This window comes from Callionymus lyra, chromosome 1, assembly GCF_982586985.1.
Source record: "Callionymus lyra chromosome 1, fCalLyr1.hap1.1, whole genome shotgun sequence".
NCBI lineage: Eukaryota > Metazoa > Chordata > Actinopteri > Syngnathiformes > Callionymidae > Callionymus > Callionymus lyra.
In genome coordinates, this window is record NC_141818.1 from 29,998,458 (window position 1) to 30,018,372 (window position 19,915).

The following is a 19,915-nucleotide window of genomic DNA, read 5'->3' on the forward strand; positions in this document are numbered from 1 at the left end:
CAAAATGTGGAAACGTTTAAGGGGTATGAATACTTTTACAAGCCACTGTATATATATATATATATATATTTATATATACACACTTATTTACTTGTGTTAACTTAAACAGCCCTTTCTATAGACACAATGTTTCATTAAGGCGCTATATAAATAGAGATTATTATTATTATTATTATTATTATTTCTATATTCTAATTATTCAGACAAAAGAACAACATATCACTCTTCTAGTGAAACCACAGGCGACTCTTGGAACTAAAAGACGGTAAAATGTAAAGGAACAGACTGGCATCCGTCCAAAACCAATAGATGTCTTTATGAAGACATTTTATTCTTCAACATCCAACCTTTTCATCTGAAGCCACAGTTCATTAAAATCAGGTTTAACTACATGGCTTCGGGTTGCAGGCCCGACCGGTTTATTATAAGAAGTCATGAGTTATTAAATATATTTAAGGAGGATTTTAAAGTTTTTAAACTGAGTTTACACACAATAGTTAGAGAAAATAAGAATACAAACTCTCCAGCTTTTCTCTTATTGATGAGTTATGTCAGTGGGATGAGAGTAAAGGTTTTCTAACGTGGTAAACCAACCAGCAGGAAGTCGACTAATCACCAGGATGAATGCGGACGAGAGGACAGGAAGGAACATCATCAGCATACAAAATGTTTTGACCACGTTGATGGACTCGGAGCATTAAAGACTAATAGGGTTTTTGAGTGATGAGGGCAGCGACATAAATGACCAGATGTTGTTTTGTTTTTTTGTGTTTAAGTGCATTTGCCATGCACTCACTTTCCACATCATTTACCAGAGTCCTTGAGTTCTCAAAACTAGGACACGAATGAATAATTGGTTTTAATTCAGAACAAATTATGGCTTTTGGCTGTTCATCGAGTCAATGATGACGTCCACTTCTATCCTCTGACGATGATGGCTGAATAGTCTGATTCTGGATCCACAGGTTCTATTACAGGTGGGGCATGTATGATGTAGATGTTGCTGGCAGTCATAGGTGTGTTTCTCCTGATCCTCCTTTGATCTCAGCTGGCAGATCTGTCTTCCTCCGCCAGGTGTAGTAGGAACTTCTAGGAAGGAGGGAGGTTGGCTAAGGTTGTCCATAGGGGGGGAATTAAGGCAGTTCTTCCAAGATGGTGTCGTCTGCATCAGAGTCCTGATTTCGGAGGGTGTTGAAATGTTCAACCGACCTTACTAGGATACTATCCTGGTCTTTCACTCAGATCCTCTTTTCACCCCAGAAGCCACACTAGGTGGCGCTCTGTACTAGGCCGTCAAATAAATCGAGCGCAACGCTGCTCTCTAGCGGAAGATATGGTCACTGCATGTCTAAAGAAATGTATTTTTGTTTTGCGTATAATGCTTGAAATAATAAAGACATAATATCAATAATGGTTAAGTTATAGTTTAATTTCAATATCAATTATAATAACATTATTATAAAAGACTGACAAAGGACAACAGATACGTTTGGACTTTGGGTAGTTTATGCTCTTATTTTTCAGAGTGACGTTTTTCCTCCTTTAACAAAGAAATGATATGTTTTTGTTGTTTAAAAACGATCCTTCTTCCAGGACCAGGACAAGAACAAATAACAAACATAATTTTATCACAAGTTTAGAAAAAAAATCATTTTAAAATATATTATTTAAATTTTAAATACATTTTAGTAAAACATTTCCTATGTCAATTGAGAACTTTATGAAGATTTTAAGGGGTAAAATATGGGCAAATTAATTATGAGCAAAACATTGAAATGCTTTATTAACACAAAATATTTTTATTTGTTTAGTTGTAGGGTGCCAAGAAACATCCAATATTTCCTCCTAATTGTTAAAAGTAAACAAATGTAAGTAGCTTCAAAAGCAAAGAACTAAAAGTGGCTTTAAAAACTGATGTGTTGTACTCATTTGTACACATAAATATAGTCAAAGTCTGTTTGAGAGCCTTTAAAACAGTATAAATAAAAAATGTACAGCAGTGATTTGATATTCAAAAAACATTAACACCACAACAGACACTGAATCAGAAAGCAGGTTTTCACAAGAGAGGGTGATCTGTTACTCTGCTGGCACAGGCAAGTCCTGGAGCGGGTACACGTCACGGTGGAAGTGTTCCGGTTCAGGATCGTCACGTTGAAGCTCAGCGTACGCCATTGACCCCTGCAGACACACAGACTGAACCTGAAAAAGTGTTTCGCAAGTGGCCGTATCAGTTGAAAACTCAAAACACACAATAATCTCAGGAGGCGTGAAGTCCTTCCAAGAGTTATCTCGTTATAAAGTTTAAAATGTAAAGTGTCAAAATCTTCATCTGTTTGTGTCTTCTCATCTGGACTATTGCAACAGTTTGTTTTCATGTCTAAACAAGAAGGATCTGTCTCGCCTGCAGTTAATAGAGAAGTCTGCAGCCAGAATTCTGACCAGCTCTAGTAGAAGAACTCACATTTAGCATATATTCTATTGAGTATTGTTTTGATTGTTTAAGTGCTTTGTGACCCTGGTCTGGAAAAGCGCTCTATAAATATAAATTACTTACTTACTTACTTACATGAAAAACCTGAAAATAAGCATCAACACTTAGCTTCACTTTGTTGTGTTTCTAATTGCTTAATTTTGTTGTAAGAAAAGCTTCTGTGACTTTAAAATTATTTATTTTTACAATTTAAAAAACGTGTGTTAATTTAGAGAAGAAGAAAAATGATAATAAGAAATAATAATAATGAACTTGAAGTAGAATAGTAGAAGTAGAAGTAGATGAAGTAGTAGAATAGTAGAGGTAGTAGTAAAAGGAGAAGAAGTATTAGTAGACGTAGTAGAATAGTAGAAGTAGTAGTAGAAGGAGCAGTGGTATTAGTAGACGTAGTAGAAAATCAGAAGTAGTAGTAGAAGGAGAAATAGTATGAGTTGAAGTAGTAGTGGAAGTAAAAGTACTAGTAGAATTAGATGTAGTGTAGACGAAATAGTAGAATAGTAGAAGTAGTAGTAGACGGAGAAGTAGTATTAGTAGACATAGTAGAATAGTAGAAGTAGTAGTAGAAGGATAAGTAGTATTAGTATAATTAGTAGAATAGTAGAAGTACTAGTAGAAGGAGAAGTAGTATTAGTAGACGTAGTAGAATAGTAGAAGTAGTAGTAGAAGGAGAAGTAGTATTAGTTGACGTAGTAGTAGAAGGAGAAGTAGTATTAGTAGACGTAGTAGAAAAGTAGAACTAGTAGTAGAAGGAGAAGTAGTATTAGTAGACATAGTAGAAAAGTAGAACTAGTAGTAAAAGGAGAAGTAGTATTAGTAGACGTAGTAGTAGAAGGAGAAGTAGTATTAGTAGACGTATTAGAAAAGTAGAAGTAGTAGTAGAAGGAGAAATAGTATTAGTGGAAGTAGTAGTGGAAGTAAAAGCACTAGTAGAATTAGATGTAGCTGTAGACGAAATAGTAGAATAGTAGAAGTAGTAGTAGACGGAGAAGTAGTATTAGTAAACGTAGTAGAATAGTAGAAGTAGTATTAGAAGGAGAAGTACTATCAGTAGACGCTATTAGAATAGTAGAAGTAGTATTAGAAGGAGAAGTATTACTAGTAGATGTAGTAGAATAGTAGAGGTAGTAGTAGAAGGAGAAGTAAGTCAGTAAGTCGTTTCTCTCTAGAGAACTTTCTCTTCGCTAACTCAACCTCACATGAAAGTGAAGAGCTTGAAAACTGAAGAATGATGAAGTCAAGAGAGTAACAAACCAAGTATTATCTCATTCACAACCTCCAGATCCAAACTTCCATACGTGCGACAGAGAGAACGTTAACCTCCATGTAAGGACAAATCTAAAGCATCACTGAGTCATGGACTGTGTTAGTCTGTTAGTCTGGATCTCACTGATCAGGAAGGAAATGAGGAGCGTTTCTGTGTCGGTGTGGAAACTCTGAGCACATTCTCCCTCTGTGGACATTATACTGTGGACGATTAGTTCGATCAAAGAAGTGAAGTAGAATTAAGATGGAAAAACCTTCACCAAAACAGCTCGTTTTCACCAATAATAAATAATCGTTATTATCATTAATAGTCAAATTCACAGCAGCTCAATGGGACAGCAGGGGGCAGTAGAGTTCTGGAAGTAGTCGAGCTGACGGATCATAGATATGGAACCAAAATCATATTTATCTTCAACATTATTAAATAATAAAAACAATACATATATATATAGATAGATATGGAGTGGATGCGTGACATGTTTTACTCACATTTCCACGAGGATCAACAGCACCTGAGGAGGAACAATAGTGAGTCACTGTGGCTTTCTGATGACTCAGCAGATCATAATGACTCAAGAGGAATACATTTGAACCATTCTTGGAATTGTTCAACAACATCCTGGGACAGGAAACATGAGCGCTGTTCAGAGCTACTGAAGAATCTCCAGCGCTCTGCAGCACTAAAGGATTATGGGAAAAATCAATGGATCAGGGAACATCGACTAAAGTGTATAGTTGTCAAGAGTCATGTGTCCTGAAGTTGAACCTTCTTCCTGTTTTTAAAGTTCAATGTGCACTTTCGTCACTGTGTCTTGAAGTTTTCCTTCAAAATGTTAAAATAAACAAATCCTTCTCATAACACCTGATGAAGAGGTAGTCTGTCACTGTGTGAGTCGGACTTAACAATCGCTGATTGCGTTTCATTGAAAACTCACGAGCGAGAGTCGACCATTTTACAACAAACGCTAAAATAAATAAGATTAACATTCCTGTTGCTATTGCGACTTATAAAGACGCCAGTGTTTAAGATAAAGAACAAAGATTATTGATGTCATCGATTATACAGAGACTGAGAACTTGCATAAAAAAACAAAGAAACACATGAATAATTAACATGAAGTTTTTAAAACTGTGAATATACGACTGTTTTTGTACTTCTTAATTTGAGCGCAATGGTAGATTAAATTTTAGCAAACTCCGCTTTCACTGTCAGTGCAGTCACTAATGGCTTCAGTTAAACATTGCAAATATGTCCAAATATAATGTTTAATGTGTGTATTACTATATTTTAATGTGTATATTACTCACTACCCCTGACCTCTGAAATTATTGGCTGTGTTTGTATACTTCTGCCTATTGGTGTATTTGCATTGTTTTTTTTTAGTTACATTCTGTAATAGTTATTATTATTATTATTATTATTATTATTGTAGTAGCAGAAGTTGAGAGCTCAGTTGTCTAAGGCTTCATCTTCGTCCAAAAAGACGCTTGAAAACAGCCAAATACCTCCAAACTGCTCGTCTGTAATGTCCGTCTCGTATTGAAGCTTCAACATGAGAGATTGTTAAGAAATAACTTTAATAATTCTATATTTTAAGCTTGTTTGTAGCAGAAGTGATCAGTCTCTCAGTTCCTGCCTTTCCTCGTATCTAATCTCACATCATCATCGATCGTACAGGTTGCACAGGTTTATCACGACTGGTTGGAATGAAGCTGGACTCACTGGTGACAGTTGCAGAGAGGAGATCACTGGACAAACTACTGTCCATCATGGACGATAAGATCATCCTATGAACACTAACATCAGTGAGCAGAGAAGCAGATGGAGCATGAATGCTCCTCCCATGATGCAACACTAATAGACTAAGGGACTCATTCATTCCTCAAGCTATTAGACTTTATCATTCTGAGTTTAGGGGCAGGAGTGAAAAGATGATTATATTTTATGTTAATCTTTGTATTATTTTTCTTTGATCGTTGTTGATGATGTTCTTTATCATCTGTCTTTTTGTTCTTTTATTGCACTTTGTTCTTGTATTATGAATCTATCGTCTGTATTGCTGGGATTTAATCTGATCTGGTTTCAAGTGCAAAAATGTAGGATGATGGCTTAGCAGCTTCCACTAGAAACAATCTTAAAATATAAATATGTTTAATTTTTTCCGGAACAATTCCTCACGTCGAGGCTTCAATGCAAGACGGACGTTACAGACGAGGAGTCTGGAGGGATTTGGATGTTTTTAAGCTTCTTTTTGGACGAAGACAACTGAGCTCCAGTCGCTACATTAAAATGAACAAACATGTTTGTCTATAACTCTAAAAAGGAACAGATTACTCTAGTCGAGATGGCTTTGAGTTTTGGGTGAACCGTCGCTATTTCTTTCGTTAGACTCACCGTGTGGAGAATTCTGGAGCTCGCTGTAAACCGTGTCTGTGCCTCTCCTCAGCGGAACTGTTGGAGTCAGAGCAACAAGGTAAACAAACTTCAAACAACAGATAATCAACCTACACCCATTAGTCCAACCCTTCCTGTTTATGGCTGCTTTTCAATTACAGAACCAGAGATCGTCTAACTTGGGGGCAATTAGGCCCCTCCCAGGAAGTGTTGCGTCTTATCTGCCGTGAAGGAATGGTAGGAAACATCGGAAGGAAAGAATGTTCGCGATCTGAGGATTACCTCTGGCAGGGTCCGCATGATGGGGGTGCACCACCTCCGTGTATTCCACATCCGGCTCGTTGGTCATGACGCTGCCCTCCTCGCCGCTAGCTGGACACAAGCGGATGAGCACACTTCAGGGAGAATACACAGCAGATGAAGGTACACGACGGTAGGTAGGGTTGAGTATCGATTGAGACCGAGACTAGCATTTTCCGTTCTTCCCAGAATTGTTCTAAAGTTACGATTGAGATTCTTAGTTTTTGAAGTCTGTAAATCGGGAGAAGGAAGCACTGAACGTCAACGACAGAGCGTCCGACGCAAGCGTGTTCGTAACCGTGCGCGTCCGACATGGACTCGCAATCGTCTATAGCCACTAAGATGTTGTGAAGCCCCTCCCCCGAGTTCACGAGTCTAGAATCCTTAAGGAACCAGGATCGAAACAAGGTAGCAGAATCATAATAGTTGAATATTTAAACGATACCCAACCCTAACTATGAGTCGGCAAATACAGTCAGCTAACTAGTGAAGCTACTAAGATATTAACACAACTATAACAGATATAAATCCACTTCATTTATACAACAACAACATGTTTGTAGTTTATAACATAATCAATGAATAACACAGACCTTCTCCTGACAGACGCTCACTCCAGACACTGACCACTGCCTTGTTCGCTGTGTAACACAGAGACACACAAGGGTGAGACCCCAGACCTTCTCTACACACCTGAAGACATGTTACTACCTGTCGACGACGTAGGAAGAGAAAATAATTGTACGTGTATTTTGAAGGAAAGATTTTACAAACTCTATATGCTCTTGTTGGAGAGAAACACGAGAGTAGAAAACAACTTTAATCTGATTTAATGTTACGCTGGATTGTATTTTCCATGCACTTAACGTTTGATTTCTACAGGTCGTGCTATTTGACTTGTGTTGTTTTCATCTCTAGGCTGGTTCATGAAAATAACACCGACATTAAATACTTCTGCTCTGCATTAAAGGTTGAGGTAGTATTTCAGGATTTAAAGGCATTTGCTTTCAGTGAAGGAAATCTTTTTTATAAATGTGTCTAAAATGATAGGGTTATATATATTTTTTTAACTAGAAAATATTTCTTTAAGATACAGTTCGTTCATGGTGCATTTACATTCATTTGACTTCAGGTTTAAAACTACCTATTCAGGTTAAAAGCCATATTTAAAGTTCATTGGAGTTCTCTCCTGTTATAATCAAACCACTTCCACGGGTCATTAATTCATGATTTAAAATACCTCCATGTATTTGTTAAGCCTGTGCAACTCAAGGTGGCTGAAATTTATGACAAATTAAGTTTTGGCTAAAAATCAACAACTGTTTTAACTTGTTATAAAACCGCAAATGTCAGTGTTTAGTAAGGTATACCTGAGGTTACAATTTTATTTCAGGTATCAAGATAAAAGTAGAAGAAGGAAAATAAACAGGTGATTATGTTGTTTTGGATCTGTGTCGATATTGCATTTAATTTCAATAAACAAAGATCATTTCTTTTCATTATTGTTGAGATTGTGTTGATGTTTACTGTGTATTTTGTGTCCAATTAGGTCGACCATGTATGTGGACAGTGTTGAAAGACGATATTAAATCTGCTTATGTACGTTTGGAAATATATTTTTTCTGACTAACTCCGTGTGTTGGAACAGAGCATTGGTGTTATTGCACATTTGTCAATCACCAAATTTGCATTTTCACCACACAACTTTGAGTGTCACGTGACCCCAAAGCTGCTTTAGTGTATCAAAGACATTTGAAGATCGAACAAGAAACTGACCGCAGTTACACTGTTATGACACAAGGGGAGCCGGAAACAATGTTTTCGATGGAACCTATAAGGGTTTTAACAAGTGCACTAGCAAGTAAGTAGGTAAGCTTTATTTGTAAAGCGCTGTTGATTTTTGTGAGCATCAAATGTGTTTCTCGAGTCGGTCCAGTTTCAATCTTGTCATAATTTGATGCAATAAATTAAAAATGTTCATTGTTCATCATTAAAATTGGCAACTGGTGAATGGAAACGAGTTGTAAATATCGCGGCGAAGCTATTGCTGTAAACAGAGGAAGTTTCCTTCCGACTATTGTTTGTGCAGAAGTCTGTTGTGAGTTCCATATGATGGAACGAATCAAGCTCTAATGAACAGGTCAAAACACAGATGGGATCGTGAAGATTCCTCATGTGGGATGTTCAAGAATGCTGATGGGACACTTCTACATGAAACGTCTTGGTTTATTCTACAAGTGCCTTTGAAGAAAATATACAGAATCCATCCAAAATATACATCATGTTTGCGACAGGGTCAAGTCTATATACACACAAAACAAGTACAGACCAAGAACATGCTGCGAGACAGTCGTGAGGAGGGGAGAGGGAGCGGTAGGTCGCAGAGAGGACAAAGGTCAATGGTTCGAATCCAACATGAACATGCTCTCTACAAGCGTTTTCTATGATGGTTCATTTCAGATGAATTCCTTTAAAAAGCGGTCGGAGCTACAATGTTGCCAAAATAGTGTAGCGGCTCCTGTTGCTGGCGTCAGCGTGAAGCGACGTCATGCTATCTCGCGTCCCCGCGGTCACTCTCCCCTCCTCCTCCTCGCCATCCCAGCCTGGAGCTGGAAGAAGAAGGCGAGAATCTGAGAAACTTGCAACACATGTCAAGAAAGTGAAGAGACGCTAGTACCCTGCAGAGTTGTCAGCACGTGAACCAAACACACACACACACACACAACCACTTACAATACATGCATGTCAGTGAACAGAGAACGAATCGCCATGGCGACCACAGCAACAGTTGAGTCGGTGTTAGAGACGTGGACGCCACACTTATAGAAAATCCAAGCTACCTGGAGCAGCGTTACGAGCGTCGCTGACCAGCGTTAAATTCACGGCTAAAGTGTCGTCTGAGTAAGGGCTCGGAGGCTTTCTGAAGGAACGAGGAGAAGAAAGTCAAGGAGACATCTTTCACCGCAGTCGTCACATGAGATCGTGTCAATATTACAGATTGTTTTTAGGCAGAAATATAATGTAGCGTCGAGAGATTTGATAAAACCTCTTGTTTTTATGAATCGGGCGTTTTTGGTTAATTTAATTTAATTTATACTTTTACTTAATTGATACATCAATATTAAAATGTTGTTTATTGTATTGTTTTCTTTACTATGATTTAATTTATTTTCATTTATCCAGCACTGAGGGATGGGGGTGAGGAGGGTTGTTTGTTTGTATTGTATAGAAGAAAAAATAGGCCGTAAATAAAGTTTTAACCCATATGTTATCTCAGGGTCAAGGTGACCCGGAGGCCCAAGAACAAATGTGTTTGTGGTAACCCTTGTGTTTTCTCTGGGCCCAAGTGAACGACCTCCACCACTGGACATGTATTTCTGGAAGCCTCTGGGTCACCTTGACCCTGAGATAACACAAGGGGAAAAATATAAAACTTTTTTGCTGTCACAAAGTGATTAGTTGTACCAAGATCTTCTTCTTCTTCTTAACCATGAAATCCCAGATTTCAAAAAAATAATAATAACAATTCAGTGACAGTTTTCTCAATAAGAACTGTCGCTATTGGCTGTTCAAAGAGTGATTGAATGATGTCACTGCCTAATTTAGTTGATTATATGAATTATTTAGTGGTAATATTGTCGTATTTAAAGAGAAATAGTTTTGAACTTGATTATTTTAGTAGATGGTTTTATTAACTGCATTTTGAATCATTTAGGTAAATCTAATTTTATCTATAACTGAGCCGAGTTTCTTTTCATCGGAGCTAAAGTTTGTAAACAGGTATTTTTTCCCCCCGAACTACAAACCTTTCTATCACACTAACTGTCTCACTACCCTGACTTCATGACCTGCCACACTCGGGGAAGAAGTCAAACCAACTCACACTGACAGTTCAGCTGCCGTCTCTTTTTGACCTACAATCAGAGAGGAGAGGTCAGAGCGGTGGAGGCGCGACGGAGGGCGGAGACCAGGCTTTCACACTCAGAGGATAGACATTGCGTGAGCGACTGAAGGACTCAAGGTTTCTACCTCTTTTGTACTTGAAGCACAGCGCACCGACCACTACTAGCACCGACAGCAGCAGCACGGCAAGGAATCCAAACAAGGCCTTCTTCCACAGAGCCATGCGGACTGAAACACAGACGGAGAAAAAAAAAGCATCTTTGGTTTACTGGTTAGAAACTTAGTATGTGGTGCAGGAGAATGTTGGAAAGTTACAACCCTGAGTCGTCCCTATAGAGGAAAACCTTGTTTAAGTTTGTGAGTTATCAGTCTCATCAGTCAAACATTTCAACTGTCAGAGATGTAGGCTAGTCTAGCAGCTGTAGCTACAAACAAGGTTAAAATATAGACTTGAGTTTTTCCGGAACAATTCCTAATGTGGAGGCTTCAGTACAGGCTAGTTACAGACGAGCAGTTTGTTGGTATTTGAATGTTTTTAAGTGTGTTTTTGGACGAAGATGAAGACAACTAAGCCCCAGTCGCTACATTAAAATGAACAAACATTTTATATCTTTAACTCTAAAAAGAACAGATTACTTTGAAAAAATCCCAACTCTTAGTCTAGTAGTGTATGAAATAATCCCAACTCTCAGTGTGAGTAGAAAATGAGTGACGTTTGGTTGAAATAATCCTTTTAGTTTAATGCTACTTAAACATAAAGAACTCTAAGAAAGTGTACACGACAGCACCCATTTGTGACAATTTAACACAAAACATTTGTGTTCCCCACAACCACACTAGTCCGTGCTGGTACTTTACTTACTTATTTAATTTTATTTGTTACATTTTAGTCGTATTGATAATTGTCTGAGATGGGTTTTATTTTGAAAAGACTGGGTTTTCTCTGAGGTAACATTAGCCTGTGACTCTTGACCATTCAGGATTCTGGTTTTGGTCAAAGAATTAACCTGTAAACTATAAAAAAAATTCACAAACAGTGCTTCCGTGACCATGTATTGTCAATAAAGTAACTTAAATTAACACAATAAAATACCAGAATAATTATATTTTACAATAATAATGCGAGTGAACCACTAACCATTTACAGTGATTCCCGCTGTTCGGACAATGTTATTGGCAAAGTTGCTAGCTTCGCAGATGTAGGTGCCGCTGTTGTCCGCCGTCGTGTCTCTGATCACGAAGGTTGACGTGTTTCGAGCGGACGTGTTGCAGTAAAGTGGCTGACCTTGTCCAACGAGGTACCACTTAAAGGTGACGGGGGGTGAACCTTTTACGCCACAGATCAAATAGACGTCGTCACCCTCGGAGATCTCCGACTGAACCGGGATGACGGTCAAGGTCGGATGTGACAGAGGCACTGGTGAGGATCAAAGTCAAGATGGTTAAAGTGACAAAAAGCTATAGAGAATATTTTGAGAAACCTACTGATGAGGGTGGCGTTGAGTTTCTTGCTGGGGGGGTTGAGCCTGTTACTGTTCTGTGCGTCACACAACAACTTACTCATCTCTTCAGAAGAGCTGATTTGCACTGTGAAGACAGCCTTCTGGGAGGGCAGTCTGACCGTGATGTTGTCCACCTCCCCGTAGTCCTTCAGCAGCATGTAGTTGATGGGCAAACTACCGAAGTCTGACTGGCAAAGGATCTTGACGGGTCGACCCAAGACTGCATGTCCTTCCACTGAGATCCTTGGAGTCGATGCGTGAACTAAACAAGTAGATAATCAGAAGCATATTTTACTATTTAAGGTACAAATGTCCCTGAAGGTTCTCATTCATCTAAGACTGTGTAGTTCCCAGGAAGACGTTTTCGCTGAAGAAGATTCTCGGATAAGAGGCGAAACATCTTCCTAGAACGCTGCTTGACTCTCTTTTGAACTTCTTGGTTAAGGTACAAATGTGTTTTATACCAAAAACAGTTATTTGTACTTGCTACACAAACAACAACAATAAAAACACAACATTGCAAAAATCGTCGTCAGTCAGTTCTCATCACCTACAGCTCAATTTCCCTTAAGGTACTATTTTATTTGACTATCTTTTCTATTTTACCATCAGTGCCACCACATAGCTTCTTGTGGTTCTTCTATGCAGACGCCAGACAGATATACCTCCTGATTAAATAAATCTCAAAGACTGGCCTGTTTTGATGACGTCACCAGGTAGAATTTCCTTCAGTTGAACCCATCAAAACCATTACTAGTAAAATAAAGCCTGAAATCCTCACATTTAAAAAACAGTACTCTACCAAACTGACAAACACAAACACTCATGCATATTCTGTCTCTTCACAGGCATCAACAAGAAACAACGGTATAACCAAAGCTTTGGTTCACTGCACCGGCTCCCGGTCCACTTTAGAATTCAGTTACCAGTCCAGTAGCCTAATCACCTTTCGGATGGATCGGTAACGGTGGACTTTTCTTCCTTATGCCGTTTGCTGCAGCAACACAGGTGTAGTTGAAGTCGTGCACGGGAGCTTTGCCCTGAAAAACGCCAGTGTCCTGATTGCTCGTGGGCACTTCAGGGTCCAGAGAGTAAGTCAAGTCCCCTTTTCGGATTCTCTCTGAAGCAAAAGTCGCACTTTTGCACGTCAGCGTCATTAAATCCTTTTGAAAGACTTCAGTCGGATACACGACAAGGGTCGGAACAGAAAACAGTTCTGCGGGAAAAACAAACACAGTTTGTGTAATGGACGGTTGGAGTCCATTAAGATGAATTACCTCGAACTGGAACCGCCTTGATGGCATATTTTACCCCCTTCTTCTTTATCAACAAGCACTGGAACTCCCCAGAGTCCTCGGCCGTTGTGATCATGCTGTGGCTGATTTTGTTGAGTCCCTGAGCCAGCTCCCTCGTGCCTTGGCGAAGGACGAGGTCGAAGTCCTCTCGTGTTTGCTGAAAGTGAAGGATGGTGCATAAAAAGTGAAGTCGGTCTCCTTCGTAGACTTCGTGTTCAGGGTGAATCTTCAACTCTGGTCTGGCAGTCTCTGGGTAAGAAAATAAAGAAGATTAAATAAACGTGATGGAAGATAACCTGAGGTTCACATGAGACTTTTCCTCGACTCAACTGTTTCTAAGCAACGCTTCCAGGAACATAGAAACATCCTTTAGATGCTGCCTACACAAGGAACGCACAAAATCAGACCAGAAGAAGAGAAGAGTCGATTATCGACACACAATTGACAAACTTGATCTTTGTCGGGGCCCCTGGCTGTTGATTGGGAACTTAGGGAAAATGTCCATATGTATGAGTGTGCGTGTGAATGGTTGTGTATCTTTGTGTGTCCTGCGACAGAGTGGCGTCCTGTCCAGGGTGTCCCCCGCTTCTTGCCCAATGAAACTGGAATAGACTCCAGCCCCCCCACGACCACCATAAGGGAATAAGCAGCAGTAAAAGCGGGGACATCTGGTTATTTATGTTATTTAAACTTTGCCCAACAGCATTTCATTCCAACAGCAGATTAATAAAGCATTTTTTAATGTCATCACTGCGGCCCATGTAACTGCAGCTAGTGAACGTTGGAAGTAAATGATGGAGTTTCAAAAGCGCCAACAAACCTGACACTAAAACGGAGACTGCGTTGCTTTTGCCAGACCGGATGCCAGAAATGCTGTACCAGCAGTGGATCGTGTGGTTGCCAGCGGTGTGAAAGGTCAGCTTCACCTCTGCCTGGTTGGTGTTGAGGTCCACTCCCATGAGTTCCTCAGAGTCATCATAAAAGTAGAAGGCGAAGGATCCCGTTTCCCTAGGGGCCGTGCACCGAGCCGTGAGCTCGCCGCCTTCTGTGAATACATGCTTGTCGAGTCGGAGTTCTGGTCTGGCACCTGGGGAATCAAGCGTGTTTATAGGTCACAACCTTTTCGTAGAAACGTCTCCAACATTTGAGTGACGAGAACTCACGTCTCACTAGTAAGCTGGCGCCTCTGCTGGTCTTCTGTTTGTTCTGGACCTTGACTTTGCAGGTGTACTCTCCCGCCCCGGAGAACTGCACGTCATTGAGGGTGTAGACAAGGTCTTGAGAGGTGGTCTTTGTATAGATGGTAGAACCTCCTTTGTAGATGGTGTACTCTCGACTCAGATCCTCCTGATCTTCAATGACCGCCCGACACCTCAGCGTCACGTTCGTCCCACGCGTGACATCAGCGCTCGGCTCCATAGACAGGTTGATGCTGGCGATTTTCAAATCTGGTGATGACGACAGAGCTTTCTAAAAGCAACATCTGACCCAGGTAACTGAACGCCCCCAGCATTCCATGATGTGTAGATGATCTCAAGGTCTGTTGAAATGAAACCTCTCACCTCTCACTAGGACATTGACTGTGTTGCTCTCGTTGGATTGGCTTCCAGATATGCTGTACGAGCAGTGAATCCTGCGGTCGCCGAGGCTGTCAAAGCTCAGCTTAACCTCTGCCTGGTTGGTGTCCAACCATTCCGACCTGATCCTTTCATCGTCGTCATAGAAATAGAACGCAAAGGATCCTGTTTCACCGGGAGCCGTGCACCGGGCTGTTAGCTCCTCCCCTTCAGTGACCGCAACCTTGTCCAGATGGAGTTCTGGTGTGACACCTGAGGAAGGTGGTTCACAGGTCAAAGTTGATCAACTTCTCAGTGGAGATCACTCACCTCTCACTACCATCCTGGTAGCCTTACTGGTGTCCTCCAAGTCCTGGACCTTCACCTTACACGTGTACCGCCCCATGTTAGAGAACTGTACATCATGGAGGGTGTGAAGGAGGTCCTCAGAGGTGCTGATGGTCTTCCTGTAGACGGTGGAACCGCTCTTGTAGATGGTGTACTCGCGGCTCAGAGGCCGTGGATATTTGATGACGGCTCGACATCTCAGCGTCACATTCGTCCCATGTGTGACGTCGAAACTCGGCTCCATGAACAGATTGATGCTGTTTATGTACAAAACTGGAGGGTGTGTGTGTGTGTGTGTGTGTGTGTGTGTGGGGGGGGTATAATTAATCAGTTAATAATTCACAAACATCTCAGTTCAACTGGATTATTAACAGTTTGTTCAAACAAAGGAGATGAATGGAAACATGGTGAACTATGAAGGTGCCGGTGGTTGAGACAGTGACAAAGAGTGCTAAAAGATTTTGGGCCCTTGTGTGATTGAGTTTGACCTCAAATCTAGGGCGGTAGCTCCAAAACACTTGACCTGGTCTCTGTGGTCTATAGTTGTTGGACCTGCTTGGTCTCGAGTTCTCTTAGTCTTGCCTGGTCCTTAAGTGGTCTCTAAGCATATTGGACTGTGACTCCTTATTGAGGGTTAAAAAAGCTTAATTATTCTTCTTTATTGGAGTCTCTTAACTAAAGGCCGTGGCTCGGTCCAGACACCATCTGGTCTTGGTTGAGTCTGTGGTCTCTGTGCCAGTTTTCTGAACGGTGTTGCAGAGACTGTTCTAGCAGTAGATGGAAGATCTACAGCAACAACTTCGACGGATGAAGGGATTTGGTTCAGACCATGAAAAAGTCATGAAATATGTCTATCAGGAAGGAGAACGTCACACAGTTTAAGCTGATCTGGAAACAGGCGTGAGAAGTAAAGTCAGAGATCCTTCTTCAGGGTGAGTCTTCCCACCATCCAGCTCCAAATACTCAGATAACCTGAACATTTTCCACCAGACCCTGACATCAACAGCCCAAACAATCATCTGAACCGCCCACAGGGACCTCAGGAGGAGTATGACGTCAACTTAGTCCCACGAAACCTGATCGATCCGGGCCAACGAGTAGAAGAGGAACTCAAACCAACAGCAATTAAGTTGTAATAATCATAGTAATAACTATTGAGGTGGTTTTCCAGACCTCCATCTGGATCCAGTGGAATTTTGAAGGGGAAAAAAAAGATGATTTCATGATGTGTGAGCACAATGTAGCTCTTAATCCAGAATTCTCAAAGCAAGGAAACCTAATCCTTGAAAATAAATAACATAAAATCCTACATCTTGATGTTAATATTTAACACAAACAAAAGTAAAGTTTAATGAACAGCAACATATGTTGGAACAACACATTATAAAGTTTGATTGTATTTAACTATTGCCCGAAACTACGCAGCCATAGAACGGTGATTCATTCTTCAAATTAATTACTGGTTCCACGTGGTACTTCAGAACAACACTGCAATGTAATCGATTACGTGCGGTGAGGTTCATGGATGGTGAGGCATTGACTCCTTTAGTGTCACATTTACAAGTATATCAACTTATTCAATTGACTACTGGTTACTTCATGTCTCAACAGCATTCTTCACACACAAATTAAGTTTTAAAAATATATGATTTAAATAATAATTTCTCAACAAGTCAACATTGAGTTGTTGTGATATTTTGTGGGATGTCAGTCTATATCCTCTAGATCTATGGCAGTCATCGATTGTGGATAAATATTGATTTATAGCTTCATAAACCTGTCATCTTTGACATTGACATAAGACTGAGAGCTGACATATTACGTTTTAATTATTATTATTATTATTATTATCATTTTATTTAAAATTCTATATTAAAAATCTTTAACCATATTTAATGATCTGAGAATTCCAATTGGCTGAAAATCTAAATACGTTTTAAACAATTTAATTTTAAATTCGAGCGACAGTGTTAGACAAGTGGCGCTGTAATGACAGATAGACCCGCCTTTTGTTGCTTCTGATTGGTTAATATTGCGTTAGGCCTTCCGTGATTGGCTAGATTTACGCACACAGGAACAATGTTTATTATCATGAAAAGATAAATATTGAGTATTAAATGGGTCAATATAAGCGGGAGAATATTATTATTTAAGGCCAAAATGTAGTTTTTAAATACTCTATTGTATTTGTCATTATTGATTTATTTTTATCTCTTTTGTATATGATTGAGATTAAAACCGTTTCTGGTCTAAATTGTATTTGTAGATAAAGTCCACATTATTTCCTTTAGTTTTAAAAGTCGCTCTGCCTCAATGGAGATGTGACAGTTTGAGGCTCATTAGCATGTGCCTCAAACTGTACCTTTTCACCGTAGTTGGTTGTATTTCCGATCAGAAAAATTAAATAAGAACAAACATTAAACTTCAATGGTTAAACGCATCAGCCAGACTTTGGAAAATCAAGGTAAATAAACGTATCTGTGAACATTATATTGACATTCAGAGATACAGCAACAGGCGCGCAGTTTGTGATGGATCGAATGGCAGTTGTAGGTCTGTTGTCATGGCAACATGTAAAAATTAAAAAATGGAACACATTTAAAGATAATTAAATACTTGATCGTATATATATTAAAAGTTAATTTGTTAAAAAAAACAAACAAATAAATAAACGAAAATTAAAAAATAATTTGAATAAAAAGAAAAGTCACTTGATAACAATCTCAAAATATTAACAATTGCAAATATTTAATGACAGTATTGATGACAAAATAAACTTTTCAAAGTATTTGGCTGGTGGACAAATATAGCTCCTTGGCAGAGGTATTAGAGAATATAAAATGATCTGATCACCATGGAAACCAAAGCTTTTGAAATTATGAAAAATTATATGAAATTTGTACAATAATATAAAAAGTTAATAACCAAATAAATGATCAAAATAATAAAAAGTTAATGACAAAAAACATAAATCGCATGTATGAGATTGATTATTTAAGAGATAAGATGTATATGATGAAGTATTATATACATTATATACACATAATGTAAGATGTAAGATTGAAATATAATAATAATAACATTTCAAATATGAAAATTTCTTTCACTATTGCCAGCACAAGCGTAGTTATTGACAATTAATACATCAATAAAAGATCCATAAAGATTGAAACTTAACAATTGAATTCAAGTTGTATTTCTGTAATATTAATGATGATATTAACGAGATACGACGTCCACATTGGTAATATTTAAAAGTCATCATTTAAGTGCAGAACGAACATTGATTCGTCAACTTTAAGAAAAGGTCGTACCTGGGTTGATATCGGACGCCGTCCCGGGAGAAAGATCTTAAAGCAAAAGCAGGAAACATCAAGATTAGGAAACAACTTGACCATCTTCGGCGTCTCACCGGGTAGCAGCAGCGCCGCCGCCAGCAGGAGCAGAGCGACCATCCTACGAGCCAGCGCCGTCCAACGTCCAGGTCGTGAGTCCGAGGGGTTTTTGGGGGCGACGGACTGTGTCCCAGCCAGCCGGGCGCACTGGTCGGTTTTGCCTGCACTGGTCAGGAAGCGAGCGCCGTTTCCTCAGGATGTTCACGCCGCCCAACCCTCCTGCACTTGCGGAATGTTGATCCAAGAGAAAGATGTCCGAGGGCCACACACGCCAGGTGACCTTTGACCCCAGCGGACAGGACCGTTCTTTTTCTCGATGAAGTTCATTCATCTTTATATCATGTTTTAAATAAGTTTTTTATTATTTATATCCGAGTGTAAAAATGATGAATTGAATGAAATCACAGTAAGTAGAGAAGAAATATTACGAAATATCAGTTCTATGACTTCAATAAAAGTCGAAACGTGATTACATAAAAGTGAATGTGGTAATATAAATGGAAATAGAAAAAAGATCACACTTTTAGAGAAGCTGGTAAAATAAATTATTGTCTTTTTTTCAAATATATAACATCTTTAGGGCAGTTTTAATCAATAGAACGGATCATTAATTTGTTTTCGTTCTGTGCGGCCCAGTAACAAATGGAACCGATGCTAACACAACAAGTAACAAACTCTTCAGGTTACGTTCATTTGTCAAGAGCATCTTTTAAATAATAGCTAACATTAGTAACACTAAATAGCTGTGTGTTGACAACAATCTGCTGATACGATACGCATCACGATATATTGTGATAGTGTAGTAACAATGATATATGTGTAGTATTGTCGAGTAATTGACTCTGGTGTTGTGATAGTGTAGTAACAAGGATATATGTGTAGTATTGTCGAGTACTTGACTCTGGTGTTTAAAATTTACAGACCACATGACTCTTGACGAAGTTGTAACTGCTTTCATTTGTTTACAAACCAAAATATGTCCAAACATCAGCTTTAAAAGCTGCTGGACTCACTGTATCCTCTCGTCCCCAGTCATCGCTGGGGTTTCAGTGGTCCTTGAGCTGTGTAGGACGTAACGACTGCTGCCATCTAGTGGCAAAATAATGTTTACCCATGTATCGAAACAAAAACTATGATTAAAATAAAATGATTTGAAATAAGAATACATTTTGAAAAACTAATAAATATCTGTAACGTGAAAAACAAAACAAACAAAAAAATACCTATATATTTAAGTGTAGCGACTTTTTATGCCCCTGGATCAGACTTGATCATTGATTAGATCGTTTAGATGGGAGAGATTCCTGAAAACAATATCCTCTTGTCCTCAGTCATCACAGTAAATACTGTAGGAGCAACAATATATTTGTAGTATTGTCGAGTAATTGACTCTGGTGTTGTGATAGTGTAGTAACAAGGATATATGTGTAGTATTGTCGAGTACTTGACTCTGGTGTTGTGATA

At 39.2% G+C, this 19,915-nt stretch overlaps 1 protein-coding gene across 1 annotated transcript; it reads right to left on the minus strand.

Annotated features, from left to right (window-relative positions):
* Window positions 1-1,408: 1,408 nt before the first annotated feature.
* On the minus strand, window positions 1,409-19,566 carry pecam1b (platelet and endothelial cell adhesion molecule 1b). Its single transcript, XM_087812475.1, has 19 exons — window positions 19,563-19,566; window positions 18,469-18,642; window positions 18,371-18,406; window positions 15,039-15,329; window positions 14,715-14,981; window positions 14,316-14,600; window positions 13,973-14,239; window positions 13,135-13,401; window positions 12,804-13,073; window positions 11,841-12,119; window positions 11,494-11,772; window positions 10,482-10,583; window positions 10,336-10,366; window positions 9,293-9,372; window positions 7,046-7,093; window positions 6,435-6,524; window positions 6,153-6,209; window positions 4,247-4,269; window positions 1,409-2,181 (listed from the first exon to the last, which is right to left on the minus strand). Exons 1-19 carry the CDS (start codon window positions 19,564-19,566, stop codon window positions 2,080-2,082), a joined length of 2,952 nt encoding a protein of 983 aa, XP_087668601.1. The 3' UTR covers window positions 1,409-2,079.
* Window positions 19,567-19,915: the final 349 nt, after the last annotated feature.

What these genes read in the sequence shown, in the direction of transcription:
- pecam1b (XM_087812475.1), bottom strand. An exon ending in AGCGGGAATCACTGTAAATG is followed by an intron (nt 10,584 to 11,493) that starts GTTAGTGGTTCA and finishes TCTGTGTTTCAG; the next exon opens with TCCGCATGGCTCTGTGGAAG. An exon ending in TCATGCGGACCCTGCCAGAG is followed by an intron (nt 6,210 to 6,434) that starts GTAATCCTCAGA and finishes TGACTCCAACAG; the next exon opens with TTCCGCTGAGGAGAGGCACA.